Source organism: Peromyscus leucopus, chromosome 2 (assembly GCF_004664715.2).
Source record: "Peromyscus leucopus breed LL Stock chromosome 2, UCI_PerLeu_2.1, whole genome shotgun sequence".
In the NCBI taxonomy this organism is placed as follows: Eukaryota; Metazoa; Chordata; class Mammalia; order Rodentia; family Cricetidae; genus Peromyscus; species Peromyscus leucopus.
This window is the reverse complement of record NC_051064.1, coordinates 114,970,067-114,988,483: the sequence shown is the minus strand read 5'-3', so window position 1 is coordinate 114,988,483 and position 18,417 is coordinate 114,970,067. Positions and strand designations below refer to the sequence as shown.

The window sequence follows — 18,417 nt, the reverse complement described above, 5'->3', positions numbered from 1 at the left end:
GAGAACAAGGGAATCTGTAGCTGTTATGTAGAACTGAATGGTATTGTAAAAATAAAATTAAATTAAATTAAAAAAAAAAACAACCATTATCCCAAAAGCAAAAGACTAAAATTCATAAAGAAGACTGAACATAAAGAACGTCCTCACGTTGTATGACAAAAGCCAATTTCTGGAGTCCCCACACTCTATACCGATGCAAATAATTCAGGGAAAGCAGGATACAAATCAGGAGAATTAAGTAAAGTGGTTCAAAGTCCGTATAACTGTACAAAAAGCAGAACTGTGTGCCATTCTTATGGGAATTATGGACTTCACAGAACCCCTCAATATAGTCACTGACTCTCAATACACAGAGAGAGTTGTATTACATGTTGAAACTATGAATTTATTCCTGATAATATGGTTAACTTCATTATTCATACAGTTGCAGGAAATCATCAGAAATAGGGAACATCATATATATATATATATATATGTGTGTGTGTGTATGTATGTATATGTATATGTATATGTATGTATGTGTATGTATATGTATATGTATATTACATATCAGATCCCATATAAGTCAGCCAGGACCTCTAGCATGAGGTAGTGATGAGATTTATCAGTTACTACTAGGTAACATGCTAGAAGCCTCAGAATTTCAAAAGAAACCCTATGTAAATAGCAGAGGCTTGAAGAAGAATTACTCCATCACTTGGCAACAAGCCAAGGATATTGTAAATAAATAAATAAATAAATAAATAAAAATTTTAAAAAAAGAAAGAAAAAAAAGTCCTACTTGTTCCTTCTATAACCAAACTCCATTACCTGCAGGGTGTAATCCAAAGAGTGCACAAAGAAATGAAATTTGGCAGATAGATGTGTTTCATTTTGCAGAATTTGGAAGATTAAAGTAAGTACACCATACCATTGACACCCATTCAGGATTTCAGTGGGCAACTCCTATGAGTTCTGAAAAGGTTGATTCTGTGATTACAGACATCCTAAAAGTTATAACCATCATAGAAATACTTGTACAAATTAAGACAGACAATGCCCCAGCATATATCTCCAATAAAATGAAACAGTTTTTTCCTTATTACAATACAATTAACAAGTATGCTTGTTACAGTCATACAACACAATCCTACAGGTCAAGCAGTCATAGAAAGATCCAGTCAAACTTTAAAGGATATGCTAAATAAACAGCAATGGGTAACAATGACTCCTAGAAATAGATTGCATAATGCTTTATTGACCTTGAATTTTCTCAATGCTGATGAGAAAGAAACAACAAGTATGGAGAGACATTGGACAACAGAAAAGAAAACTTCTGAGCTAAACCAACTGGTATATTTTAAGGATGTGTTGAGTACAAAATGGAAATCAAGATATGTTCTATGTTGGGGAAGGGGTTTTGCTTTTGTTTCCACAGGAGAAGAAAAGCTATGGATACCAACAAAATTAATAAAAATTTGGTTCAAACAAGAGAAACCCTTTAATGAGAAGTAAAAGCTCATCCACTTATGTGATTTCTCTACAAGTTGTAAGAAAAAGTTAACAAACAAGGGTTGGGGTGGGGTTCTGGTTTTTTTCTTAGTCTTTACAGGATAATAGAAATACCCATCTTCCATAAATCATAAGGCCTTGGATAGCCAGACATCCACAGCAGAAGGAAAGAATCTATTGGTACCAATATACATAGAGTAATATCTAACATCTATATCTCTTTAACTCTAGAAAAGTTGTGGTTCCAATTCAATTATATATCACGCTGGCTTTGGGGTTGGAAGTTGGCTCCCTCCTTCTCTAAACCCAAGCATGTTGCTATAAGAAAAAATTAAGAGATTCTGTCTCATATCAGAAGAGCTGTCTGGTGTGGGACAGAAGAAAATCAATAAAAGGGACCATTGTCATCATGATTCTATCCTTCCCATGCTTGTCCTTGCTTTCAGAGGATCCTTTCTCTTTCCAGAATAAATTGAAATTTTTCATTTTGATATTAAAAATGTTCAAGTTTCCCACAGTAAAAAAAAAATCTTTCCAATAGCAATCTCTGAAGTATCCAGAAGGAAGTTGGGGCCCCACAACAATGACACTACTCGGTCCAGAAAGATGCCATGGTATCTAAGAACATTACTCAATGATTTAGCTTTGGACTGAAAACTCTTCAGGACAGTTTTAAGATGAGATTGTCCATCATACTACTCTTCTAGCCAGAATCTCAGACAATCTTATCCATTTCTGAGACTGGCTGTATACTGTATGGCTATCCCTATTTAAGACCTAACACTCTAAGCTTTCTTACAGGCCCCCACAGAAATACCACAGCCCCCTAAACAGCAGGAAGTAATTATAAGAAAACAATGGTCCTGTCCCAAATGTTGCATTTTTCTCAGGGTTATGGATGGATGGTTGTAGGGTTGGGGGTGGAACAATAAAATTTGGACTTAGTATTCTTTTTTAGAAAAGAAAAAGAGGGATTGATAGTTATAGGATATTGAGATAGATTATTGTATTTACTAGTAAACTAATTTAGTAAAATATCAGCCTTAGATAATTTGCACTGATAAGGATTCTTGTGTATTGATACAAAAGTAAACTTATATTCTTATATTTGTATTTAAGGTAATTTGTATATTGATAAAAATACAAAACTATATTTGTTATATTATACACATATTCCTACTCCTGTTTGAATATTTTGTATATTTATTCAAATGTAATATTGTATTTGTCATACTATATGTATGTTCAGGATATTTTGTATATTGATACATATTTAGGATTATTGTCATATTGCATATTGCACTATACATTCTTACCTCTGTTTAAGCTATTTTGGGTATTGTCACAATTTTGAGGTCATTGTCCTTATATGATACATCTACTTACAGACTGTTTACCTTGTTAATGTGAATCCTTAGTCCTTAAGTTATTTTAGTAGAGAAGACTTACTGAGCTATAGTCACTCATGCTTGTCATTTCTATAGTTATGTTAGTTAGGTTATCCAGACTTACAGAAACATATGTCAGATGGATGGGTAATATTCAAATACTTCATAGACCTAGAGAATATGGCATTTAAATGTTTTGATAACTAAGATTTCTTCTGATGTGATTGCTCCTGGCAGCACCAATCTGATCCCAAGAGAATGTTGGGCTTCTGAGACATTTCCATTTAGAAGTTTGTCTTCTTCTTAGCAAAAAAAATAGCCTACTGGGCAAAGAATTGCCTTTGCCTCAACTGCTGACAGTACAAATACTGTCCCTTTCTGGATGAGCAGGACATAAGGAAAAACACCTTCTGTATTTTGCCAAGACAAGGTAAGGTAGTCTTCCAAAATATCTGCTTCTGAAAATGATCTGTCAGGTACTCTAGGCCTGTAGCCAATTTTAATTCACAATGATGCTGAGAAACTTTAGGTGACTGTCCAAGCTCTCAGCTGTCTCTGTCTGCTCTTGCAAGATTCCCAAAAGTTGGTTGCGTCCATCTCCTGTTGTCTCAGGTATTATGTTTCTTCTCAGGTTTTTGATGGAATTTAAGACTAGATAGTTACAGTTACAATCTTCTCATATCTTAGCTAGAACATATTAGTACTAGAGTCAGAATCTTCAAGATAGGACAGCTATTGGAGTAATCCCGGTAATTTGCGATTTACCTATATTCTGGACATTTAACATGTCTTTCTTGTTTGATGTTATTTTTGTTGGTTGTAGCTCCATTTTTGTTTATGTTATTACCCTTTGTTTTTGCTGGACAATACTTGACAATCTTATTGTATATAGTTTGCATAAAGATTAGAACTTTCTTATTTAGACAAAATGGAGAAAGATTGTGGTATTTGCTCCACGCAGGACCTTGGGCTATACAGCCCAAAGGAGGCAGTGCTTCCTGCCATTGTACTTTGATGAAGGGCTGGGGAAGGGTTACATGCCCCTTCTCCCTGCTCCTGGCTCTGAGGTGGATTTGCTCCTGGTCAGATCAGATGATGACTTCTGCTATCTACTCTGTTCTATAATTGTGAGTGTATTTCAATTTATCTTAATAAATTCTGTTACCCATTTAATAGACCCATGTAGATTGATCATAACAGGATCTGTCACCAGAATGTCAATAGGCTCCACTTAACTTAGGGCCATTTGTCAGGCAGTCATGTCAGTGACCCAGTTACCTCTTGCCTCAGAGGAGTCATCTTTTTGATGTCCTTAGCAGTAGAGGATAGTAATTTATAGGGGAAGTCAAGTAGCCTGTAGCAAGGCTGATATTTTCTCTTTGTTTCTAGTGTTCTTTCCCCTGGTAGTAAGAATCCTTCTAGAGATCATTCTCTATAAATTATACTATGGATATGTATGACAGTAAAAGCATAGTGACAAAAGAAAAAATGGGTTTCAACCCAAACTTTGGGGAATACCCTATGACATACCTGTCCAAATGATTGGACCCTGTAGCCACAAGATGCCCCTCCTATCTAAGAGCTGTCATGGCTACTGCTAGCCAAATTAAAATAATAATAATAAAATAAAATAAAATAAAATAAACAAGTAAAATCCAGATCAAGATTTTATACTCCACAACACAGTTGAGGTTGTATATGGTGGTGAACTTTCATTTCTTCATCGAAGCTCCCTGGGCTGAGATGCCTGCCTTGGGCTAGATAAAATTTCAGTTAAAGTATCTATAATCCTAAATATAACCTGTTCACTTCACATAATGTTACTTATATGTAAGTTTTCAGGGCTGATGTTTGGATATTCAACAATCAATTGGTAGCTCTTCCCTCTGGAAATCACTTCTCCTGCTCCCAGTTTTTCTTTGTTCCCTGTAGTTCTTTGTGTAGGGTTGAGTCCTCATGAACAGTTTGGCTGTCCAAGGTATTATTCTTTTTCCTCTCCGTTTGGGGATGTGGTGGAAATGTACAAGTTGTATCAATAATAAGCCAATGATTGGTAAGACGAAAAATATCATCAGGAAAATGATCACAAATATCAATTCAGTTATCCAGTAGTTGTATAAGGGAAACTGAGGATCTGAAAGAGAGACTAAAGAAGGTGAAGAAATTAGGAAATTAGTGAGATTGTGTACTACAGGATCAATTTTTAAAAATAACATTTAATATTCCTTTACATGTTATAGAATGTCTCCAATTAGGGCTGAGTACTATGATGCACACTTGTGATATTAACATTTAGGAGACTGAGGCAACCATGAAACCACATCACTATGGTCTCTTAAGCAAGATATGCACAATGAGAACAACAGTTAACATGCCAGTACAGTTCTCAGAAATCTCACAAGGCCCTATCCCTAGATGAAGAACTACAAAGAATTGATGGCTACTGAGCAGGAGAAAAATCAATCTTCTCCGGGAATAAGCCCCTGATAAGTTATCAAATCCCAAATAGTTATCTGTAAACACATATACATATGAGCAACACCAAATGGACTCAACAGGTAATATTTATGTAATACACACACACACACACACACACATACACACACACACACACACACACACGCGCGTATGTGTGTGTGTGTGTGTGTGTGTGTGTGTGTATAAAACAGTATAAAGAAAAAGAGATCATAAATTTGAGAGGTGGGGGTGCCACAAAAGGATTTGGAGGTGAGAAAGGAAAGAATGGAAATTATGTAATTATAGTAATCATGTATGGAATGCTGAAGAAAAAAATTATTTAAATTTAATAAATAAATAAAAATAATTCTGAAGTATGTATAGCACCTCAAGAGATTCTTAAGTAAGCCAAAGGATCCTGTACATGAAAATCAAAGTTGAAGATATTATACTTCAAATTACATAATTTATTCAGTACTAAGGACTGAACCTAGAGTCTTATGCATGCTAGAATACCTTTGTACCACCAGGCTAAATTTTCAACTCCAAAGTCTGTTATAAAGATACATTAATGAAAACAGTGTAGTGCTGGCATAGAAACATATATATTCATCAATGGAACAGAAGAGAGAGCCTAGAAGCACACTCATGTATTTGTAGCCTATTGAAGTTGACAAGGGCACCAAATATATACAATGGAAACAGAATAGTTTCTTTAATGAATGGTGCTGGGAAAACTAGATATCCACATGTAAAGGACTGGCATCATAGCTCTGTATTACACCATATGCCAAAAATATCAAATCAATAGATTAAACATGTAAAGCTAAGGCTTGAAACCATAAGGCTTCTAAAAGAAAACATAAGGGGATTGGTTGGCATTGACCTTGACATTGATTTCTTGAACACAACACCAAAGAAGACACAAAGGAAGCAAAACTAGGAGAAACTACTGAAAACCAATTTACACAACAAAGGAAATAAACCAGAGTGAAAAGACAAGTACTGAAATGAGAGAAGAGAGAAATTATTTGTAATCCATATATATGAGTAAAGGTTAACACATATGAAACACACAGCTCAATGGTAAGTGCTTCCCTGTCCATTGTTAATGATATGCAATTGGTGCATCATAGTAGTTACTTATAGAACTTTCTACTATTCCTGTGTGGTCACCAAATTTGAAAAAAATCTGTGAAAATTTTTGAAAAAATGATCAGAGATAATTTAGAAGCTGAGATGGTCTGTGTCCTGGTTTTGTGGCTCCTCATATTTTCTCCTATAGGATCCTTAGGAGTGAGGGGAAACACTTAGTTGAATGAGGACATCGGGAGTTTGGGTTTTGGTGGCTTTTAGTTTGTTTGTTTAGTCACTTTGGACTTCTGTGTTTGCACTTTGAATGTCAATGTACTTATTGTCATTGGACAATAATTAACAGGGCTTCTTTTATCACCTGGTTTTATAAATCCCACGCCAGAATGTTGTAATTTTCAATGGAGATGCTTGAAACATCTGACTATCCATATCCTTTTCGAAAGCCTGTCTAGCAATGTGATAGGAAATATAGGAATAAAGAAAGCATTGTTGAGACACCTATAACTATAAAATTCTCATCTATGGTTGAGAAGTCATGCTAAAAATAAAATAAAATGATTCTTTGTTTTAATTGGTGGTAATTTTCTTTACATTCATTTCTCTATAAACCTTTAAATAATGGAGAATTGTCAATGCATCAAATACAATACAATTAGTATAATTATATCAATCACTAATTTACTTTTAAATAATGGCCATATCGTATCAGAAATGTATCCATAGAAGGATTTCAAAGTTTCATTAATCTCCACAAATTGCATATATATGTTCAGGATAATTGCCAGAGCTGGAAATAAGTGTGGAAAGTTAATATCTAGCATGCTTTCAGTGTAGACTGAGGGCCCCAAATACACACTGAAACTTGACTTGGTCTCATGAATTCATACTGACAGTTAAGTGACCACAGGAAATACTTAAAAGTGAGTGATTGGATTTGAGCATATTTTCTTTTCATTTTTCTTTTTCTCTTTGTGGCAGAAAGAACAGAATGATCTGATGTCCAGCACAGCTGAAAATGCTGTGGACTCACTTAGAGCAGCCTAACCCTTAACATCCACAATTTTAATACTGGAAACTGGTTCTCTGAGCTGTCACCAAAACCACAGGTTCTCCTGGTAATGATGAAATTCTCACATGACTAAATCTCCAGGAAACAATTCTTAGGAAAATGAGAGACTAAAGGATATCCCACCATTACTAATTCCATTTACCTCTGATCCGGAATGGTAGATACACAGCAAAGAGTACTATAGCACAGGCTAAGAAACTCAGTATTTGAATAGGCCATGAGTTCAACACAGAGAGACATCTGTGTAGCTGTCCAAATCCATGCTCTAGAACAGAGAAGGGTAGAATGGACAAAGAGGAACACATGACTGTAGGACACTAGCCTATGGACAACTAACTGGAAAGGCAGGAGTCACTGTCTCATTCCCTCTTGACCTAGTAGGGATCCATCTGAAAGTTTGGTTTGTAACTAGTGGAAATACATAATGAGATAGAATTGCTGTACTAGCTGGCCTGAAGCATCACTAGTTCATTCTATTGCATTTTGAGCTAAACTACTTTTTTTTTTTGGAGCTGAGAACTGAACCCAGGGCCTTGTGCTTGCTAGGCAAGTGCTCTACCACTGAGCTAAATCCCCAACCACAAGCTGAACTACTTCTTAAAAAGGAAATTTTTCCTTTAATTTTCAGGAATTAGTTTTTTATTTATTTTATTACTTCATTCATTCTATGCTTCTTTGGAGGAATAGAAGTGACTATGGGAATTAAAAGTCATATAAATAGACACCATCCCTAAGAACAGCCATGTCTTTGGAATCTCAAATTTATCTATGTGAAGTTCAACATTTTTAAGATGAAAAACAATCATGAGTCTGCTTGTGGCAACCATAACTTTGAAAGATCAATGTCATCCAGCTTTGCCTAAAAACTCACATGACTTGGAATCAAATTTCTCAAAAATACCTTAATTATACTACCTCATCATACATTACCTGAACTTTTGTAAAAGCAGATGAAGTACATCAGAAATAAAAAGAGCATTATACATGCAATGGAAACTAAAAAATTCATCCAAATGCCATCTTGATTAAAGAGGTCATCTAAAAGAAAGAACGAATGTCTTAAAAACATAATGAACATCACATTATTGGTTTGGAAAATTGTTGATCCTAAACACCCTTCTCCTTAAGGTCCTGGAATCTGACGTCTGAGATGTGATCATTATACAATTTCCCTACATAGAGAAAACATTCTCCATTCACACTCATTTCTGTGACCTTGTAATCATTCTATTCTAAAACACTCTCTTTACTACATGTCACGAAATCTCAGCAGACTTTGTAGAATATCTCTCTCTTCATTTCTGTGTCTCTGTCTCTGTCTCTGTCTCTGTCTCTCTCTCTCTCTCTCTCTATCTCTCTCTCTCTCTATCTCTCTCAGCAGCACTATATATACTAGACTGTACCCAAATTCTCCATGATCCTTACTCCAGGCTTCCAGGTGCTGGATTACTGCATGTGCCATCACAGCTGCCTTTAGTGATTATTCATGTGTGTTGCTTTTTCTTCAATCGCACAAATCTTTTCTACAGACTCACACATGGTCATAGAAAGATTTATTTTTCCATTCATTTTCTAATCTTCTAAGAGTAAATGAGGTGAGATAGATGAGGGACCTTTGCTCTCAGGATAGAAAATGATTCCATGAAGTGAGGTGTAAGTGATACATGTATATATATATATGTGTGTGTGTGTGTGTGTGTGTGTGTGTGTGTGTGTGTGTGTGTGTGTGTGTGTATCAATGCTCACATCCTTCTCCTACAATTATCCTTAAATCAGCCTTGTCAGCTAAAGGTAATTTTGCTATACTCAAGACACAAGCTTTTTCTGATTGGTCTTTGACATTCACCCATTACACCTCCTAAGACCCAGCAAGGCAAGAGCAAGTAGTCTGGGCTTTAGATGTACTTGTTACTCACTACTTGTTTTAATGGTTTCTGTCAACTATCATTCAGTACTATATTCAAATGACAGAACACTTCTGAAAATTACATGAGACTAATAAAAGCTTCTTGCTTAAACTCATTTAGGATTCATAAAAAAGCATAAATTTTGGCACCAGGCATAGTGGCACACACCATTAATCCTGGCATTCCAGAAGTATAAGCCATGAGGATCTAAATACATTGGAGGCCCGCCTACTCAACTTAGCAAGCTCCAGACCAGCCATGGCTACACAGTGAGACTTTGTCTCAAAATAAAAAATAAACAAAGAACAACAAAAGTCATTAAGTCTGGGGCTCAGTAGGTAAAACTGCTTACCATGCAAGCTTGAGGACTCAAGTTTAATCCTTGGAACTCACTGTGGCAGAAGAGAATTAACTCAAGGAAATGATCCTCTGACCTTTACACATGCACCATTGTGTTTGTTCACATGCACACAGGCACACACACAAATACACACAGACAAAACACAAACAAATAAAGAAAATTTAAAAACATGATATTGATTATATATTCATTTCCTAGATACATATTTATAACCTTGATAAAAAAATAATTAAAAATTAGCAAGATTCTTATATTTACCAAAATATGTATCTTATTAAACTTGCAGAAAAATAGTATGTCTATTGAAATAAAATTAAATGCCAATATAGCTGTGTGTTTATTAGATTGTCATTGTTCCCTTGCCTGCTAATACTGTCATCATAGTACCTGACAATATTTGTCTTAATGAAACCCAAAGGGAACTCGATAACATAATAAGCCTTTTAAATATTAATCACCTCCCTAATTTTGTATTATGTTTCCAGATCAACTGCCAAACCCAGCAACAATACTCACTTGCTAGGAAGATACTTGTTTGCTTCTCTTCACCTGTTACAGGGTTGAAAATACAGCATATGATACTGCCCTGTGACCGGTTTGTGAGAAGAGTCATCTTCATGTGGAAAAATCTGGCTTCATCCTGTGAATACGATTTCGATGATGGTAGAAGTGTTTTCCCCCTACTGTCTCTCCACTCCATTTGGGGCTGTGGGAACCACCCTCCTGAGTTACACTCCACCATGACTCCATCAGCATCAGGAGCCTGAACATGGATCTGTGTCTCCAATCCAACTGCTGGAGGAAACAAGAAAAAAAAAAAAAAAGAACCAGGATATTGTGTTGAGGTTGACTTGACCAGTTCAAACACCAGAGTCATGACAGCTTGTTCTATAAGCTCAGAAAATTTGTGTATCAACACCACATTTGATTTACAAATTAGACCAACCAGTGAATATTTGAATGTTATCCACTGCATAGTATATGTATGAGGAAGCAGCATGATTTTTATTCATCACTTGAATATTTTTGAATATTTTCTAGAGAAAGCATCTTCACTATTGCTTGTAGTCTAAGCTAGAGTCATCCCTGTGGATTCCTGGGAACTTCCCTAGCACCAGGTTTCTCCCAATCCCCACAATGTCTCCCTCTATCAAGATATCTCTTCCATTGTTCTCCCACTCCATCTCTGGTCCAGCTCAACCATGCCATTCCCCTATGTTCTCATCCCCCATACCCTACCCTCTATTACCCACCTTGCTCCCAGTTTACTTAGGACATCTAATCTCTACATAAGTGAAATAGTTATGTAGCTTGGTTTGTTTAAGGGACCCCTGGCAAAGGGATCAGGATCTATCCCTGGTGTATGAGCTGGCTTTTTGGAGCCCATTACCTGTGGTAGGACACCTTGCACAGCCTTCATACAGGGGAGGAAGGGCTTGGACCTGCCTCAGCTGAATGTACCAGGATTTGCAGACTCCCCTTGGGAGGTCTGGCCTTTTTGGATGAGGGGATGGGTGGACTGGGAGGGGAGGCAGGGGTGTAAAGAGGAATGAGAGGGGGGTCTGTGTTTGGCATGTAAAATGAAATGAAATGTAAAAAAAATCTTAATAAGTAAAAAATATCTTCAGCAAATAGATTTCAGAGAACTGGATGTTCATGTACAGAAGTATGAAATTAGACCAGTATCTGCCAGGCAGTGGTGGTGCACTCCTTTAATCCCAGCACTTGGGAGGCAGACACAGGAGGATTGCTAAGTTTGAGATTGGCCTGGTCTACAGAGTGAGTTCCAGGAAGCCAGGACTACACAGAGAAATTCTTTCTCAAAAAACCAAACCAAACCAAACCAAAATAAAACAAAGCAAAAACAGAATGGAAGGAAGGAAGGAAGGAAGGGAGGGAGGGAGGGAGGGAGGGAGGGAGGGAAGAAATAAGGAAGGAAAGAAGAAATGAAGGAAAGAAGGAAGGAAGAAATTAGACCAGTATCTATCACCTTGCACAAAAACTAACTCCAAATCAAAGACAAGGATTAAGGTTAACAACTGATAGGTGGGAATTTATGAAACAAAAAAGCTTCTGCACAGCTAAAGAAAAAACTCAACCAGATGAAGAGAAAGGAGGGGAGACAATCTTTGTCAGCTATATGTATGACAGGGGATTAATATTCAAATTAAATGAAAAATCACAAAGAAAGAAAAAAAGAAACAACCCATTCAAAACAATGAGCTTGGGACCCGAACAAAAGTTCTCAAAAGAAGAAAAACACATGGCAAGTAAGATCACAAAAAATGTTTGATATCCCTAGAAATTTAGGAAAGGCAAATCAAAACACCTTTGAGACTTCATCTTGCTCCAGGTAAATGGCAAAGATTAACAAAACAACTAACACCAAATGCAGAAGGGGGTGGGGGGGAAAAGAGAAGACTCATTCACTGTTGGTAAGACTGAAACTGGTGCAACCATTTTGGAAATCAGTGTGAAGAATACCCAAAAAGTAAAAGTAAATCTACCTTATGCCCCAGGTATATCACTCCTTAGCACATGCCCAAAGGACTTGATATCCTAATCCACAGATACTTGCTTATCTGTGTGTATTGCTACTCTCTCCAAAATAGATAGCAATTAGAAAACAATCTAAATGCCCTTCAGCATATGAATAAATAGTGAAAATATGATATAAATACATCATAAGATAATATCTAGCTGTAAAGAAAATAAAATCGTGAACTTTTCAGTTGAATGGATTGAATAAAACAGGTCATATTGTACAAGACCCAAAAGGACAAATCGCACACATTCTCTTTCATCAGAGGCTCCTAGCTCCAAATTTTTAGATGTGAAAACATATCCTGAAATAATTGGAGAAATCGGGAAGGGAATGTAAAAAATAGACTATTGCTGGGATGGAAGGGTGGGGGAGCAATAGAGAAGGAAAAGGCAGAGTACAGGTGCTCTAATTGTAAAAAAAAAAAAAATGGAGAAAGAGAGGATATAATTGTCCTTGGTTGGCCCTAGAAGTGGAAGGTAAGTCGCTATTGCTATGGACACCATGAACTTCAGATACAGGACCCAGAGGACACTGAGCTGGATCTAACTGGAAAGTCTTCTCCCTGACACTAACTTTCATGGTACCAGAAGCTTCTCAAGTAGGGAAGCAAACAACTGACCTACTCAGCTACAATGCCTATGAACCACATGAACAATCAGCATGACAAAATAACCCTAAGGGTGCAGTAGAGGCACATATACCTTGGTGGTAACTAACAACTCCCTAAGTGGACATAAGACCCACTCAACAAGAGGTAATTGATCCCTGGTCTTGGAATCCTAGACAACTACCCAGGGCCAATGATATTGGAGCTATGGATCTTTGAGGAGAACTGACAACTGCCACTTTCCTAAACCAACATAATGCCTAACTGCATTCTAAATATTTGTCCTTTTACCCATAGATAAGTGTAGTCTTTTGCTTTGCCCCTCATCAAAGAAATTTCTCTTTACAACAGACAGAGATCATTACATAAAACCATACCAATAAAAATGAAGAATTGTGGAGCCCAGTCCTAACAGATAGATCCACAAAACAACTCTCATAACCTAAGGCTCAGGACACATTGCAGAAGAAGGGACAGAAAGATTGTAAAAGTCAGAGAATCAGGAAATTTGATGGGACTGTGTTTCTTAGTAAGATAAGAAGTTACACCCATTAAGTCTCACTGGTATGATTGCCTAAATATGAGCTGAACCAGGACAACAATAGGCATGCCAAAGTGGCCTGGTGGGGAGTGTGATGGAAGCCCAGAAGTCCCACACCATATACAAAGACAGCTAAGGAATATTGTGAAGAGCACACCAATTGCTTACCCAATACCAATCGGTCAGCTCAGAAAACAATCTTACATATAAGTCGCATGCAGATTGAACAGGTTATATCTATATATTTAGGAATATATGTGTGTATATATGTGCATATGTTTGTGTGTCTATAACAATACTAATTGTAAAAGGGCACCATAAATTTGAAAGAGAGCTATGAGACATTTATGGGAGGGTTTGAAGGAAACAGAGAAGAAAGTTATGTAATTGTATTATAATGTCAATAAATAAAAGAAAAATTTTAAAAGAACTATTACATCATTGGAGCTAAAAGATGACAGGGATTAGGCTATATGGGTGCCTCAGTGTTTTGGTGTTATTTTAAAAATAAATATATAATATTTATTTTAAATGAATAATAAGACTTTAATACTTAAAATATATTTAAAAAACTTCCTAGATAATTCATGTATTTCAGTTTCTTGGGCACAAGGACAGTTATTCTACAAATAACTTACCAGTTACACTGAGGTTCATGCTGGCCACATCAATGAAGCCACTATCATCACTAAATAAACATTGGTAAAGCCCGTCATCAGAAATGCTGATATTGTGAATTCTGAGGGCCACTCTGCCCTTCCCAATGGCATCTTTCACAAACTCTGTGCGATTCACATATTCAGGTGCAGCTTCTCCATTCACTCCATGGCCACCTCTGTACAGGTAAACAGGTTGGGAATGGCCACTCCTGAACCAGTGCACCTCCATATACTCCACACTGTGTGGTGGGGTCACCTGGCAGCTGAGCTCAGTATGGCCTCCTACTCTAGCTAGCACATGTCTTGTGGGAGTAGTTACCATCAATTTCTCTGTGGAAGAACAAAGAATACCAAAATAAGTCTGAAGCCAAAACCACCCCTGTCTCTTACTGTTTAATAAAACATACCTAGTTGATCCAAATGTTCAGCTCTGACTATACTCCCTATAGTCCATCTATGTTTTATTTTTTAAAACCCAGTACTTTTATTGTACCTTAAAAGATATATTTGGGAAGATGGTAGAGCAAGAAGCAACAACTTGTGTCTCCCATTTAAAAAAAAAAAAAGTCATATGGAGGAAGAATCTGTCTGATGCAACTACTTTGGAACTTTCCAGAGCCTTAGAATTAGTCATTTGCTGGGAACTGTGATGGATTCCCTTAGAGAAACAGCTTAAAATGAGGTATTTATTTTGACTCCTGGTCTCCTAGTCACCTCACTTTTATGGAGCTACAATGACTTTCTGATTTCCAGGGATGTTTTGTTGTTTTCAGTATTTTACTCGTTCTAACAATGGAGTGACAACTTTCTGCTCCTTGGATACAGGGTGAATCACTGGAAGTTTATCTTAGATTTCTCCCACAGCCAAAACTAATTAGAAAAGAGTAAATGAGTCATCTTCAAGTCCTTTCCTCCATCTGAGATTAGTGTTGAGCTCTGCCTTCATCAAAGGAGCTCTGTGTTGCAGTGGGCGGCTGCTAATGCAGAAACCCACAACTGGCCAGGATGCTGAGAATAAGTGATGGTGGAGTGCTGGGCACTAAATGGGACATCTGTGTCATCCACTTCAAGACTCTGGGAACACTGAAGCAAAGGGGACACAGAGAGTAAAGAGTCAAATCCTTCTGGATATGACAGATGCTGCACTCACGCCAGTATGACAGTGGTTACTGACACAAGGGCTGCACATTACCAAATGCATCAATATTACACTCTTGGTGGAGGAGCAGTTCAGAAGTCCCTACCCACGCCCGAGAGTCTGTTGCCACTTAATGGTTTCTGGAGGAGGGGCTATCCCTTTTTCAGTGTTGTAGCAGTGGTAAGTTGCCTGTGTCCTAATAAATAACTTTTAACCCAATCTCATACAGGCAATTTTAAAACACTGAAAGGGCCACACACAAAAAGAGGGTGGAAGTAGAACTGGGACTTGTTGGAAAGAATAAAGGCGTCATCAGGAGAAGGGAGGGGTGCAAACAGGGAATGGGGTAAACAGAACTTAAGTTCACTATGCACATGTATGAAATGGTCAAAGGAACTTTGAAAGGGTTTTTAAAGGAAAGGGTAAGTGAAAATAATAAATAAACTTCTTACCTGAAGACATCATCACTTGCAGAAACAGCAAGTATCCACAGTATCCAGAAATGTAAGAGAACTTAAGCTTCATCATATCTGGAAATGAGACTAGAAAGTGGTCATAGAGCATAGAGTGGACATAGGCATAGATTGGCTAGATAGACATTCTTAATAAGTATAAAAAGGGAAAAGTTTAATACTTTTCCTTTTATAGAGCAAGGCTTGCCAGTGTCTGATAGAATGCCTGTGTTCTCACACCTGCTTCTGATAAGGAGAACTCTTCACAATACTTTTATCCCATTGGTTCAAACTCTTGTACTTCATCATGTTCTGTGACTCAGGTATAGTTAGGCCTAGACTTTAGGGAAAACCTAATCTATTATGCTGCTAAATTGACATAATATTGAAGTGACTCCTAATGACTTATCCTTGTACTCATTGAACAATACATTTCACATTCATCATCTAAGAAGCTTCTATAGATAGTGATTAACACAGATAACTACAACCGGTTAAGGTGCAGAAAATAAGAAACTGAAAAATGATTAGCCCTAAAGGGAATATATATTCCTCACTGCTCCCCCTCTCTTGTCTCAGAGATCATTGTTTAAAAGGGGCCAGAGACAGTATAAAAGCCAGAGGTGGTAGATGACCACAAGGAGATACTTTTGGATATCCTTTGGATACTCTTCTGCATATGCACCTAAGACAGCATGCATAAAACCTGTGCAAACTCTATCCATGCCAAATGTAGAAGGAGGTTGGGTACACAATCCCACCCCTAGGCATGGAGTAATCAGCAGTTAGTAGCTTCAGGGAAAGAAAGGGCTAGATTTCTCAAAGAGGACACGCATATGAAAACTGACCACACTCCAGGGGAGGACTAAATTCCAAGAGTATCTGGAGAGTATAAAATTGATCTTGAAGAGTTTTTAAAAATGGACACAAAGTTGAATAAACAGGGATGGGATGGACATGGGATGATTTGGGGAATGAATATGATCAAAATTCACACAAAACTAGAAAGTCACAAAAGACTAATAAAAAGTAAATAAGTAAGTAAATAAATAAATGAATAAATAAATAGGGAAAATTTTGGCCCTTGATAAATCGAAACTCAAATTTTACTCTAAATTTGCCCTTTATGCAAAACCATGGTATATATTTAAATTTTAATTTTAAACAAATGATGAATTTTTATAAAAATACAATCAAATATTTAGATATGGTATATTTAGACAAATAAATTACTTCAAACATACCTGGTTATCCTGCATTTTATGAGTTAAGCACACATTACCTTAAAGTCATAGACATGAGCTAATTCACTGTGTCTGTCTGCCAAATCAGCCTGACAACCATAAACAATGAAGAACTTCAAACAATAGGGAAATACAGAACTTTATTTAAGCCATTGCCATATGCTCTAGAGGTGAGCCAAGATCATGAGAAGGAAATCCCCATGGTCACAAAGATCAGCAAAATTCCTCTATTACTAAAGAAAGTGGGAAATCTATTTGGCCATTGTGTGGTTAGTATGCACACATCTAAAGTAAATGAAATATCATCTACTTATCTGAAAAATAACACATTATGTAACACAATAATGCTGTTACATCATATGACTTACACACCATGGTGTGGGCAAGTGATTGGCTGGCTTACTACTTGGAAGAACAGGTTACATCCAACAAGGAGACATGATAAGAAATGTAATCTTTAAATGACTGGAACGATTCCAGGATCTCCCTCCATTACCACCACTGCCTTCAGAACAAATAACCTAATGTTTTAATTTATTAAGGATATTTATTCCTAAAAGCAAATGACAAGAGAATTAAAAGTACAAGAAGACTTACACCCAGTAGTAGTATATGAAAGCCGATGACTGGAAAAAACATTTTTCTGACTGAAGAATCAACAAACAAGCTATAGCTAGCCATAAATTATATGCATAATGAAAAGGAATGTGACAGATTTCTCTATAAGTGATGGGTATCAATTTCTAGAGGATTTGGCTAAGTTAAAAGAGTCTGATGAAATTGGTTCACATGTTATAATTGCAAGTACATAAACTTCTAAAAAATGCAAATAATTATTACAACAGTATATCAGTGGTTTCCTAGGGACAAAGAAAAAAGATGGAGAGGAATGATCTCAAAAGCTCACCAAGACAGTTTTGAAGTCCCAGTTATTTGTTATATGGATGTAGCAACAATTTCTTGATTGTACTCATATTTAAAACCTTTCAAGTTATTTACCCTAAACATATTACAGACTTTGTTGCATTTCAGTTAAACTTCAATAAATCTCTTGATAAGAGTGTTTGTTTTTAAATAAATGAAGTATTAATTATAGTCTTTTGGTGGATATTTATGTATACAAGCCTTATCATATATGTCTTACTATATAACTTACAATTAGTAAGCAGATCATGAGAGTCATGCCTAAAACACTGGCCCAGCTATTTTCTTTCTGGGTTTTTTTAAAAAATAGTCTGTGGAAATGGTATAATATCTGAAATTCAGGGCACAATGGACCCTGAATGTCAGCTATCTTAATAATGAAATTTGAAAGCAAATCCTCTCTTTTGAAGGACTTCACCACCTGTCAGATTTTAAGCTCCACATACAATAAAGAATTGTCTTATTAGGAAATTAGAGTTTAAGACCCAAAGGCTAGACTTACAGACTCAGGAAACACTCTTGTCTCCAACATACATACA

The 18,417-nt window shown here is 36.6% G+C and overlaps 1 protein-coding gene across 1 annotated transcript; it reads right to left on the bottom strand.

Moving 5' to 3' along the window:
• Positions 1-4,528: 4,528 nt before the first annotated feature.
• Positions 4,529-18,390, bottom strand: LOC114707636 (selection and upkeep of intraepithelial T-cells protein 7-like). Its single transcript, XM_028890425.2, is given in 7 exon segments — positions 4,529-4,879; positions 4,882-5,025; positions 7,643-7,765; positions 8,431-8,538; positions 10,285-10,563; positions 14,100-14,450; positions 15,711-18,390. Coding segments are annotated over 7 exon segments (1,224 nt in total). The 5' UTR covers positions 15,823-18,390; the 3' UTR covers positions 4,529-4,772.
• Positions 18,391-18,417: the final 27 nt, after the last annotated feature.